The 12,952-nt window shown below is 38.4% G+C and overlaps 1 protein-coding gene across 3 annotated transcripts in view; it reads right to left on the bottom strand.

The window, feature by feature from the left end:
- Positions 1 to 12,952, bottom strand: part of osbpl10b (oxysterol binding protein-like 10b) — a 51,827-nt gene that overhangs the window by 35,800 nt on the left and 3,075 nt on the right. For 2 of the 3 annotated variants that reach the window (XR_010804437.1, XM_066684108.1), the window contains exons 2-4: positions 11,918 to 12,093; positions 9,515 to 9,594; positions 6,531 to 6,770 (exon numbers count right to left, since the gene is read on the bottom strand). Coding sequence is in view for 2 of the 3 variants with exons in the window: in XM_066684108.1 (XP_066540205.1) it covers positions 6,531 to 6,770; positions 9,515 to 9,594; positions 11,918 to 12,093 (496 nt within the window). In the remaining variant the exon portion in view is untranslated. The remainder of the gene's footprint in view (positions 1 to 6,530; positions 6,771 to 9,514; positions 9,595 to 11,917; positions 12,094 to 12,952) is intronic. The other variant, XM_066684109.1, reaches the window with a different exon arrangement.

Genomic DNA, 12,952 nt, shown 5'->3' on the forward strand with positions numbered 1-12,952 from the left:
GGCGTGGGTGGTGTGAGTTTGGCAGGAGCAGGGTGGTGCAGTTGTCATCTATTTTACAGTCTGTCAGAGGCTGCGTAATGATCTCTAAGCATTTGATGTGCCATGGATATATAACTGCTCTAACGAAAAAGGGATAGACAGCTGAGGAAACTGGGAGGAAGTGACTCATTACTTCAGGCCAGCTCAAGGGGGAAAGAGCATGCCACTAACACACACTCTTTGCTATGACTTTCTCGTCTTCCTCTCTTTGAAACAAAAGTGAACTTTTAAGGGAAAAAAAGCCATTGTTCATCTGTGTCTGACAAATATCTCCTCTCTACATTAGTTAAACATATTCAATCTTAAGAACAACATCTTAAAGTCCCAGAGTTATGTTTAAAGCTCTTGCTTTTATTGAAATTTTAGTGAAAAAAAATCTTTACTTAAGCATTAGAGGAACAATGGTCAAAATGAAACATTTAACCTTATTTAAATCTTTGATTGACATATCTACTAACCTATCACAGAGGGACTGCAGTAGTGTATAATTATACATTTGAAGGGGTTAAAGACAAGTAGCAAAAACTCCTTTCAATGATGCATGATCTTGAAGGTAGAAGAAAGTTTGGGACGAAAGTCCTTGGTGATGAATAATTGGGGGCTGACTGAATAATTACTTTAGCAAAGAAAAATAATGCACGAGTGTAGAAAGTTTTAGTTATATATTATTATATATATATATCCCCATTATCTGTAACCACTTATCCATTTCAGGATACCTGGATTCACTGGGAACGAGGCGGGAATACACAGTGGAGGGGACGCCAGTCCTTCACAGGGCAGTACACTCAGACATTTACTCATACGGTCACTTTTGAGCCACCAATCAACCTACCAACGTGTGTTTTTGGACTGTGGGAGGAAAATGGAGCACTCGGAGGAAACCCACGCGGACACGGGGAGAGCACACCAAACTCCTCACAGACAGTCACCCGGAGTGGGAATCGAACCCACAACCTCCAGGTCCCTGGAGCTGTGTGACTGCGACACTACCTGCTGCACCACCCTTATATATATGCTATGTTTGGACCAAGAGAACAGCAAAAACATGAAGATGATGCAAAATCATTATTTCTGTCAAACAGCTAAGGGATGCGATAGAATATTATGACTAACACATTAAATGGGACGGCACTGTGGTGCAAACAGAGCAGTCTCACACCATTTCTGTTCTTCCAGAGAACTGCTAAGGTTTCCCTGTCACAACTCTGCAAACTATGAGCACAGAGGAGATATTTTGCTGTGCGGGGTGCTGCTTAGATTCTCATACCCCCACCTTCATAAAAGAAATATATTTCTTATTGTCTCTGTGATCCTTTTCTTTTTGTTAGAGGTTTCCGCAACAGTGAAAACCATCACAGCAATGTGCTGTGTATTTATTCTTTGTGCACACTGTCAATATGTATGACTTTCATATAAAAATACTGGTTTAATAAGGTTCAAACATTTTACAAGTTTCTTTGTTTTAATGTACAATAAAGCACAGGACTTTATTTGAAACATTAACTGGGTCATTTACAAGGATGGATTTTTAAAAATGATCCACTGAAAAGTGCTTTATGGAAACAAATATGGTTCTTTTAGAGCCTGCTTTCAAAGAACCATCTGACACCTTTATTTTTAAGAGTGTGAGGGTAATGTCTCTAAGGATCTGGATGGTGCATTTGAAAACACCTTCCTGAACTCTGGACTGTACTGAAAGACTCAGAGGCAGTTCTACCCTGTCTTTACATGCTCTATGGCCCCAGTGGCCCCATGAGAGTCTCACTCCTTTTTCTCTCGCCTTTTCCTCCATTCTCTCAAAGCTCTTTTCTTCCCCCCTCTCAACAGTTTTGTTCTTGAGAAGAGGAATCCATAACAGAGGCTGTAAAAGGACACCTCCACCATTATCAGAGTGAGCACACTCCCACAGGTCAGATTATTTTTGTCTCAAAAATGAATGTAGCATGTCATAATCCATGATCATCACAAAACGTGATGACTTAGTAAAAATTAGAGAGTTGCTAACATTATGCACAGACAATCAAATATATTATTTTCAGGGGATATTTTGAAGAGATCACACACACACACACACACACACACACACACACACGTTATCAAATCTACAGATTGTAAAACCGAGATCCTGGACCTCAACATCACTGAATGTGTCTGGAATGGAAGTAGCAGAAAATGCTCATATAAATGTTGTTAAAGATTTCATTAAGAAACTGAAAGCAATTCTCCTGAAAATAATGGCCATATCAAAAATCCAAAAACAATACTTTGGTTCTGTAGATACTTGAGGCTCCTCTGTGTGTTTGTTACACATGCTTTTTGCTTATCTCCTGATGCTGCAAAGTACCAGAAATGTAAATGGGCTGTACTCAGCTTAGCAGTGACCATGATACGGCTGGAAAAATTGTAGCATTTCAAATACATGCATAGCAATACTGCCAGAATCGTTACACATTGTGTGTAGTATGCTGTTGTAAGCAAGATCTATATTTAACAGAATTATTCTGCATATCACAGAATACAAATAGCTAGGTGCAAAAAGCTGCAAGTCTAGCTTCTAGTTAGTTTCTGCTGCTTAAAATTAAGGGAGATGAAAGCAGCTGCAAATGGTGTGAAATCTAAAGGGAAAGGAAGGCCAATTACAGCTATCTCCAGTAACCAGGAGACATGCAGCCACTCTCGTTTTCACACCAAGACAAACTTTTACTCTGGCCGGCAGGTTTAACAGACAGGTGACAGGAGAACTCCTGCTCTCTGAGGTGCTTCACAGAGGCTATTATCAGTCTCTGTGAATGCTGAAGCCTGAATAAGATCCATATACAACAGTCTAGAAGAAATAGACACAGGCTTCCCCTATAAATATGATTATGACATAATCCAATGAAAAGAACATATCTCCAAAACAGCACGTTTACAGAAGGAAAATACCTCTTTAACATTCATTGGAAGTCAATGTAAAAATATTTTATTAATGATTGTGAAGCATTTGTATTTGTCCATTTATAATCAAATTTTCACTAAATGTAAAAGACACCTGCTGTGTTCAAATGAGATATAGGTTTTTCATTGGACAGACACAATAATGTCAACTTACTTTGTATATTTATATACAACCTGTATATCAACTGTTCAGTTCTTTTTGGACAGATATGTGCAGCATTCATTCTAAATGATGCATTGGCATCTGGAGCCAACAAAGTGTCAAGCAGGCCAACAAAAATCAAATACAAACATGGTGAAAATATTAGCCGTGTCAGAACCATCAGTGCTAGACATTTAAGCAAAAGACACTTTTGAAGTTAACGAGGGCCACTAGGAAAATCATGGAACACAAATGAAACAGGTAAGAGAAGGATATTTTCCATTTATGAAGACAAACTTCTATAAGAAGCCTTAAAATGTAGGTATGGATGTGTCAATTACAGCACAATAGAGAGCATGTATAGGCCTTCTCAACAGAAACGTGACACTACATGAAATGTACACAAGTTCTCTAAAACATAAAAGGACAGAGGGCATAAACATTAGCCTGTGACTTTGTGATGGAAAAAGGAACACATAAAAGGGGAAAAATAAAACTCTAAAGTATAGTGTTTCAGCTGTGAAATATACTGGAATGGGCAGGTACGGCCAACAGTGGAAATGGGTCATTACTGGTGATGTGACTTCAAACAGAATGCAGAATGAGCTGCGGATGGTACACAACTATTATTAACTTCTCAGATCAAAAAACACAAGAAAGTACCTACTGCTGATGCTGTTCAGCAGAATAGTGACCCTCAACACAGTGCTGAATCAAATAGGTTTTTTTTTCCAGAAACAAACAGTTGAATACAAGTATAAATGAAATGTAAAAATAAAAAAGGGACAGACTGACATTCTTTACATTTGTACATCATATATTTATTAATAAAAACTATATAATATAATCTTAGTAATATAGGGCTGTGGTGATTATATTTCACCCAAGAGAGATGAATATCACACTCATATAGAAGCTGTGTAGTTTAACTCAATAGTCTGCATTTTGAATCAAACATGCTGGAGCCACACCCACTTTGTATCCCTGTCCATTTTGTTCACAGCTTGTAAATTACAGTTTTCCCCCTCAATTTCCATGTACTAGATTTCAGAATAAAAGTGAGGCCATACTTAAATTAACACAAGCAGTGTTTGCCCAAAGCAAGTGCCATACCACACTCAAAAAGCTACGGATGGACAAGTAAGTCCAATTTAGTCGCAATGACTGAAGCAGTAACGTCTTTATACTTATACTTTGTCAGTATCTTGCTCTATACAATAAAAGCAAGCATACAATAAAGGCCTGTGAGTGTAATCTAGGCTAATGAATTATTTAACTCAACACATAGAGGAGATTTCAAGAAAGGCTGCTGAATCATTTCCCCTGCGGTGCTTTGACACGAGCAGCAGAAAAGTTCTTTTATTTTGCAGTTCAGCTGGTTTTAAATTATTTTTTTCCTTGGTTTCTTTGGCCAGCTTATGTTGACAAGAATATGTCTAAAGAGTCAGGAATTCACTGGATATCAGGATATGTTCCATCAGAGGCTAACAACAAATGGTTTTAATTAGGGGCTGTTTATATTAAAGCAAGCCACTCTTATTAATCACTGTAATAAAACTGACCACTGTGAAGTTATTTAGTTTGGTAATTAGATCAACAGGAAACACAATATAGCTGAATTAAAGAAGTTCAAAGTAGCATAGAAAGTGGCATGAATCTCCAAGTAGTCATTGAGATAGTAAATAAATTTGTATTTTACACTGGGCAAAATACAGAAGGGGAGATTAGACAGCGTCCTCAGCAAACTCAGTGAACAGTGAAGCAGTTTCCACTTCACTTTCACTTTTAAAATGTTTCAGTGTTCAAGAGTGGAGAGAGTAAATTGCACAATTTCATGAGTAAAAAACAAAGAGAGAAGCACACAGATGTGCAACAGGACACCAGATTTTTTCTGCACAATTCCGTCACCTCATTTTTGCTATGACAACTCCAGCAGAACATGAAACTGCGTTTCTACAAACAGTTCTGTTGACCTATACTAATAAGAGAGTTGTGCATTTAAAGTCGTTATTTCACTGCCCGATGTATAGTGAATCACTATGTATGTGACATGTAAACTTTTTTTTAATTATATTTAATCATATATTCAAGTATCTATGTATAAGGGTTAATGAACAGTTAATTACTTACTGCAGGGCAAGTAAAACACTTGATAAACAAAAACCTGTGGAAAAAAAAAGCTTATGATTTTATGTGCACAAAAATATGTGTGGCTCACAGAGCAGACCATTTATTAAATATATAAATCTTTCATTTTTCTATAATAGGAGAGGGAAACTGGGTTTGGTTTTGGATGAATAATAATGAACTAACAAGCTAAAATAGTCGATTCAGATGTAGACACATTTTGTACTTAATTTTGTCTTATCTCTGTCTTTTCATGTCATTCCATTGAGGTATATAATAAATACCAGCATTGTGATTTCATTATCTATTCAGAATTGAATACTGGCACCTCAACAGAGTACTCAACTTCCTGATCACATCTAAACTTGATCCTTACTCTGATTTTCAAGATTTTGAAATCATCCTAATCTCCTCTTTGTCCTAAGGCCACCCCTGGATATATTGTTGTAATTTAATGTAGCTTTAGTCAAAGCTAATGAATGTATTCACTGAGCCTTGGAGTCCCAGTCTCATAAAAAGAAAACACTAAATGTGGAGTATTGCGCCAACAATGTCAAAACAATGTGATGACACAGACATTTTGCTGAATAGGGACTTTTAGATGCTGACACAGCACTCCCAGGCCAGCTGAATCTGAAGAGCTGAAAAGTTCCACAGAGGTCTTAGCTAAAACTGCAGTTTACAAAGCAGGTTAACACAAGGAGATAAAGAAGACAAACACAGTGACATATAATGACACATACACCAAAACTGAACAAGTGAGACTGAAAACATTACTGCTAACACAAAGCAGCCTTATCAGACCATTGCCCCTATACTGCAGAGCTTATTGTGAAAGTGGTAATTCATTAAAAAAAATAACATGTGCACAAATGCCCCCATTCTCCAAATCAGACAATCAGCCAAAACATGCCTAGCCTCTGAGGTTTGCTTCTTTAATTTTGCACTGGAGCTATGAGGCTATTCTGTTTTTCACATGATGGAAGCTTATTTTCCAGAAATTTCAACGTTACACACTGCATGACTAAATCATAGTGCCCTTGCCTTGACTCAGGTTTCAAGTGGTTCAGTAATCTGAAACTTGTTCATTTTTAACACAACATAGGATTGCTTGACAAAATACAATAAAAAATTAAGGATTCAAAAGTGCTGCGATAATTTTCTGCCAAGCAATGCACTTCTATAAATACAGCACAAATATGAAAATCAAATTCACTGTCAAAAAATCACTTTAAAGCTGTTGGTTAGTTAGCCACACTCTTTCCACTGACCCTGGCCCTACCTCTTTGACCTGTTGGAGGTGTGCAGTGTTGTGGCTGCAGGCCCGGTTGCTGGTGGTGGGGGATTTGTGGTGGGTGATGGTGATGATAGAACTTGGGGTCCCATGGCCATGCGGGGGTGGTTGTGGTCTCTGGGTGGCGATGGAGGAGTAGGGCGGGACGGAATGTGGGAGTAAGGAGAAGCTGCGGGTCCGGTCAGCGGAGCAATAGGACGAGGAGCCCGAGGAAGTGGTGCGGCAGCCCTGAAAAAGACGGCAGCAGCAGCAGCTCGAGTGAGAGGGCCGACAATTCCTCTGGAGGACACACACAGGCCCTTGACCTTCACCCAACTGCATCTTCCACTCGACAGGACCCCACAGAGCAGCCTCACACACAGGGACAATTGGAGTTAAGGGAGGACAGGAGGTAGGGAGGCAGCAGCATGGAGAGTATGAGCCAGGAATATGAGAAGAGAGAAAGAATGTGCTGGAATGCATTACGCTCCCCAGAGAGCAGCTTGGAAACAAAGGGACACCACCGCAGCTCAAAATACATCCTTACAATTTATTTTACAGAAAAAGGGACAGGGATACCACACTCTGACCTTTCCTAATGGAAAATCTAAAAACAACCACAGTATCACATTTAGTGCATTAGTGCAATTCATTCCAATATTTTCCACATCTTTTCTATGCAACAATGCCAAAGTCAATATATCAGTCTGTTTTGCTGGTGGAAATGCCTCTAAGCTGTAGTCTGAACAAATATGCCTAGAAATGACTGTACAATTTGAAGACTGCTGCACAGAAAACCATCTCCATAATGGTTAAGGAGTATATAGGATTATCAGGAACTCACATGGTATAACACAAAATAATGATGCACTGAAAAAGCTTGAGTTTGAAAAATGAAAAATGCTGCAATCATGCTCAAGGAGCTGGGTTACCTAGGCCTAACAAACAGTCCAGTATAGGAGCCAGTGTCTTATATCTGAGGTGAGAAAAATGGTTACATAAGCCTGAGATTAGATAATCACACCACCTCACAATAAGTCTCAGCAAAGCTGTGCAGCAACCTTTTAGGTGTCGTCGGTTTATTAATAATTGTACAGAATTCCAGGTTATTAATAAAACTGTCTACACACTTAGGCCATTTTATTAGAACCGTCACAGTGTTCCTGCAGTTAGGCATCTATCGCAATTTTTCAGAACAAATCAGTGAGATGGGACATGAGAGGGTGGTTCCTAAACTGTACAGAAGGCAACAAACCAGTATTCATAAACCGATTAGGTATTATGTAAATATAAATAAATAAAACCCAAACCACAATTAAATACAATTTTCAGTTAAATCCGCCAATTTTTCAGCAAAATTGTAACAGAAAAAAGTCTAGATACATGTCTCAACAAGCGAGTTTGGCAATTTTAATCTTTTAAATTTCTCCAAAAAATCTACAGGGACATTCTTCAACACCTCCAAGATTTAGTCTTGAACATGCTTATATCCTCAAATCCAAGTGATCCCAAACATACCTTCTTTTGTTTTCTTTTTCTCTTATGTTTCCTGTTCTGAGTAATGGCTTCTTAACAGCTACATGTCTTTTCAGGCCCACAGAGTTGAGCTGTTTTCTCAGAGTGGACAGAAAAACTTGGTGGATTTTTTTCAGATCATGAAGAATATATGGCTCTCTGATTTTTGATGAGTACTGCATAATGTACTTGTATATGAACAAAAAATGGTGAATGAGTGTCGGTGCCAGACAGATGAACAGAACTGCCAACCCACTACAGTCAGTAGAGCTTGAAACAATGTGGGATCTTAAGCTTGTTTAAACAGGGCAATCAGAAATATTACTAAATTCTGCAATGATCATCTAACTAGGCAGCGAGTGTGTTGGTGCCAGAACATTTTGCAGGGGGTACTTTTATGTGCTATTACCAAAAAAAGTCAGTATGATCTCCTCCAGTCTCAAAATTACACTGCTGACACCTACCAGCATTTCTCTCAGACATATTAATGTATAAAATGTAGTGAATTAACTGCATAAGGAAAGAGATGACCTGCTATAAACACCTTAGCATGGACTCGTGAGTTCAGGAAGTGTAAATAACATCTGTAAAAGCACCTTCAAGCCCTGAACGCTGGTAAACAAATATTTGGATTGACATGTGGCAGGACTGTTCCAGTTAAAGGGCATTTTTAATGTGTAACTCTATAATCTACTACATTGAAAAGGGACTGATTAATGTTTAACTCTGCAGAGGTTAAATAATTTCACCTGATAGGCTCCTGACCTATAATATTAAACAGAAGCTTCAAATATTCATTCAGAAAAGTATAAAAAAAACATATTCATTGAAGTTGATAGATAAACTCTACACAATCATATAAATGTTTTATTCTCTGGGATTTGAAATAAAAAAATAAACAATACAAAATAAATTCCTAAAAATGTGATAAGTTAACTCTATAGTGTGCACACATGGCTGTGGTTCGACTTTTATTTATTTACTCAAGCACAAGCTAGTATTTGTACAACATTCAACCAGCTACAAATTCTATAACCCTTAAGTTCAAAAGAACACACGACACAGTGAACAAAACAGGATTATTATCTGTGCTTCAGAGTGTCGTTCACAGCAAAACTGACAAGATCTCAACTGCCGTGAAGAAGTGCATCTTCAGCAAACTGTCCAACATTCAGCACAGGAAAAGAATGAGAATATCCTTGAAAGTACCCTTGAATCACAAGATGGTTAGGGCAGTGTGCCAATTTGACAAAGAGGTCAGAGGAAAAGGAAACTGGGGAAACTGGGTGAGAAGAAACAGCAAGAGAGACAGAGGCAGCAAGAGATAGAGACAAAATCGGACACTAAGAGAGACAGATAGAGAAACAGAGTCAGCAAGAGACAGGAAGAGAGACAGTGAGAGGAACAACAAGAGAGACAGAGAGAGGAACATGAAGTAGCTGAAGCAGAGCAGACGGCGCTGTAATAAACTACTTTACCTTGGCACTGCTATCTGAATGGCGTCGGGAACAGAGCTGGAGCTGGGTCATCCACAGCTGCCGCTCACACGCATCACATGCTGCACAGATACACAGCACACATATCAGCATCATCACTAACACTTTTTCAGCTGTAAGTGAATGCTTGTGCACACATTGTCATTTTTTAAAAAGAGAAGTAAACAGCCTTTGAAGTTAATAAACCCTAAAACACAATGCCACTGGATGCAACACCACCCTTTTAAATCCATGATAAATCCACCCCCATGCTTCACAGTTGGCAAGGTGTTCTTATCATCTTCAAACACAACTTCTATTTTAACTTTTATTCGGCCCACAGCACATACTCATGTGGTTTGTCGAGATGTAGTAAGCTGTAGCTTACTTCAAAACATTGATTTGGGATGAGGCTAAATGTAAGGTTCACTTCTTTTGAGTCTTCCATGTTAATTATGTTTGTGCAAGCACCATTTGCTCAGTGAAACAGTGCACCACCGCTCCTGACGCAGCAAAACTTTTCTGCAGGTTCTTGGCAGTCATATGAGGGTTCTGATTTGCCTTTTTTAAGAACATACAAGCTGGTCTTTCAGATCTCATCTTGACCTCCACAAATCCCCTGAACTGCCGTTTCTTAATAAAATTTTGCACTTTAGAAACCAATATCTAAAAATGCTTGGCTACACTTCTTATAGCCTTCTCCTGCCTCATAGGAGTGTTAGCATAAGGTTTGAAGACGCTGAGAATTTGGAAACTGGCTTTAGCTGACAGCTCCCTATAGTTCTGAGACCATGACAAAAAAACTGAGGCTTTGCAATACTTAAGTCCAAAAAATTGCACAGGCCACACTGAAGATTTTGATTTTTTTAATGTTAATTAAGAAGAGTAAATTTGCATTAGAATTTGAATAGATTCAGAGGCTGTGTTTAGTACTAAATTTTTTTTTTTTTAATGTCAGAAAGTGATATCTGGCCAAGGATGCCCAAGTTTAACATATTACTTTGTGTACACACTGTATATCAGTAGCAAAGTAATACATAAAGTCTGTAATGGAACGCTGCATCAATCTGCAACTGACAAACTGATAATGAATCACTGCAAAACTGTAGGGAACTTGATATTATTCTAACTTTTCTATATGTACATAATTCTTTACTGAGATGTAAACAAGTCAATCAGAGTTTGATGTGAAATTAGCTGATTCAGCTAATGGGGCATTTCACCTTAAACAAACCAGGTGACTTTGTTTACACCTTATAAATTTAAATCTATTTATGTTGAAATTGAGAAAAATGTGGAAATCATTTTTAAATGTTGGAAAGCCTGTCACTTTTTTATCACTTATCCAACATGAATCCTGTCAGGATAGGACTACACAAGTCCTGCTCAGATATAAAGCACAAAGCTAGTAGAATAGCTAGCTAGGTTGGACAAGCACTCACATTAGACTAGTGTAGTTTTAACACTATGTATGCATCTATATTTCTGTTCAGTAACATAACAGTGCAGTACTGCAGCATAATACTGATGATGTACCATATTTGCCATGTTTGTATAGTGAATTCTAAACACAGAAAACTTCCCTTGTTATTAATATAGAAGTTACAGTAAATGTGACTATTCCCAGCTTCAAGATGACAGTGAGATATTAAATCTTGTGTGAAACAAAAACTCAATTTAAGGTTCTGCTCTACCCTGGGGTCAGACCAGAAAAGTGTGAAATGAGAAAAATGGCACCTGAAGATTGTCACTGCAGAACACAGCCACAGTGGGAGTGGAGTGGTGACTGACCCCTGCAGCGAGGCACTCATATTACACCAAGTTGCACTAAAAGCATGAGAGCAATTTCCCTGCTCTTAACAAGCAATATATCTAAGATTCCTTTCATTGTACATTGTTTTTGTTTATAAGCAGTCCACATCAGAAGTCGAGGATTACAATGAGCATTATGCAGTGTATTGAGAAGGAAAGACGAGACACAATGAAAAATAGACGGGATGAAACTGGGGCTTGTTTAAGCTGAGAGACAGAGAGAGAGGCGGGGACGTGCACAGCTGGTAGCAGAGAAGAAAGAAAGGAGAGGCACACAGAGAAGGATATGTTCTGCTGAAAGGGAAAAGATTTGCCCCAGGTATCCATGCTGATAAAAGGAAGCAGTGCTTAGAAGATGGCAGACAGAGAAAAGACTAAGGACAAGAGCAGTGAAGAAAGAGAATGAATGACATCAGGTAAAGAAATCTGATCTGGTGGCACAAAGAGGGAAGTATCAGAGTAGAGAAAAGTGAAGATGACAAGGACCAAGAGGATAGAGTGCTTCTGTGAGAGAGGAAAAAAAGACAGCAGAAAATAAACAGGATGAGAAGCAGTCATACGGAGAAGAGAATGATCAGGCATTCATTCGTTTACCTCTCAGTTTGAAGAGCTCTCCGTTAGCAGCATAGACCGTGAACATGAAGGGAAACTCATCACTCTGGACCACCGAAGAACCAATCAGAGGCAAGAAGCCTCGAGGCTTTTGGTTCTTACTCTGCTCATTTAAGTGGTACTGCAGCTGGCCGAGCTCCGGATCCAGCACAAAATATCTGCAGGACGCAAGAGAGAGAAAGTGAAGGAGAGAAAGGAGGGGGTATAAAGTTCTTTTCCACTAGTTACAGTTTCCATTCACTTCCCAGTCTACAAAGTCCATATATGGCAACTAAGCAGTAAAAAACATTTTTTTATTATTATTATTTTCGTTTTTGTGATTTCAGATAAACCAAAATAGCCAAAGATTTAGCACCATTCATTTATAATTCACAATACAGGGCAGCCTATTAGAACAGAGGACATTTACATATTGTTGCTGTCCAAGGAAAAACATGCATCTCCATTTTTGTCAATATTTAGTTTGCTACATCATTTGTAAACAGCAGCTATTCATCACATTGTGTAAAAATGTCATTATGAATGGACCAATAGAAATGCTCTTTTAGAGATACAATTTAATTTGTAAAGCTATGATTTATGTATGCAAACAAATAAGAGTCAATAAAAGCCACAGTAACAAAAACGGTTTGGTTAATTCTAAGGGATTAAAAATGTTCAGAAAGCAGTCACCAAAAACATTGACACATGAGCTCACAAATGTTTACCCTGTATATGCACCCTTTAACAATGAAACCTGTGGTAGGTACCAGGATAGGTAGTGATACAGGTCCCTGGTGTGATGTATACAGAGAGGAAAAGTGAAAGTCAACAAATCTGGACTTGTGAATATGTTATACGGGTGGTTTTAACCAACGTCCCTCAGGCCACTTACAGGATTTGTACTAAAAATAACAATTTCTGTACACATTCCCTTTCACATTAAATGTAATGAACTGATCAAAAGAGGTCTGGTGTCCAAAGTTTGTGTTTTTACTTTTCCACTGGAGCTATGAGGCGAATGTACCTTTAAACTGC

This window comes from Hoplias malabaricus, chromosome 10 (genome assembly GCF_029633855.1).
Source record: "Hoplias malabaricus isolate fHopMal1 chromosome 10, fHopMal1.hap1, whole genome shotgun sequence".
NCBI lineage: Eukaryota > Metazoa > Chordata > Actinopteri > Characiformes > Erythrinidae > Hoplias > Hoplias malabaricus.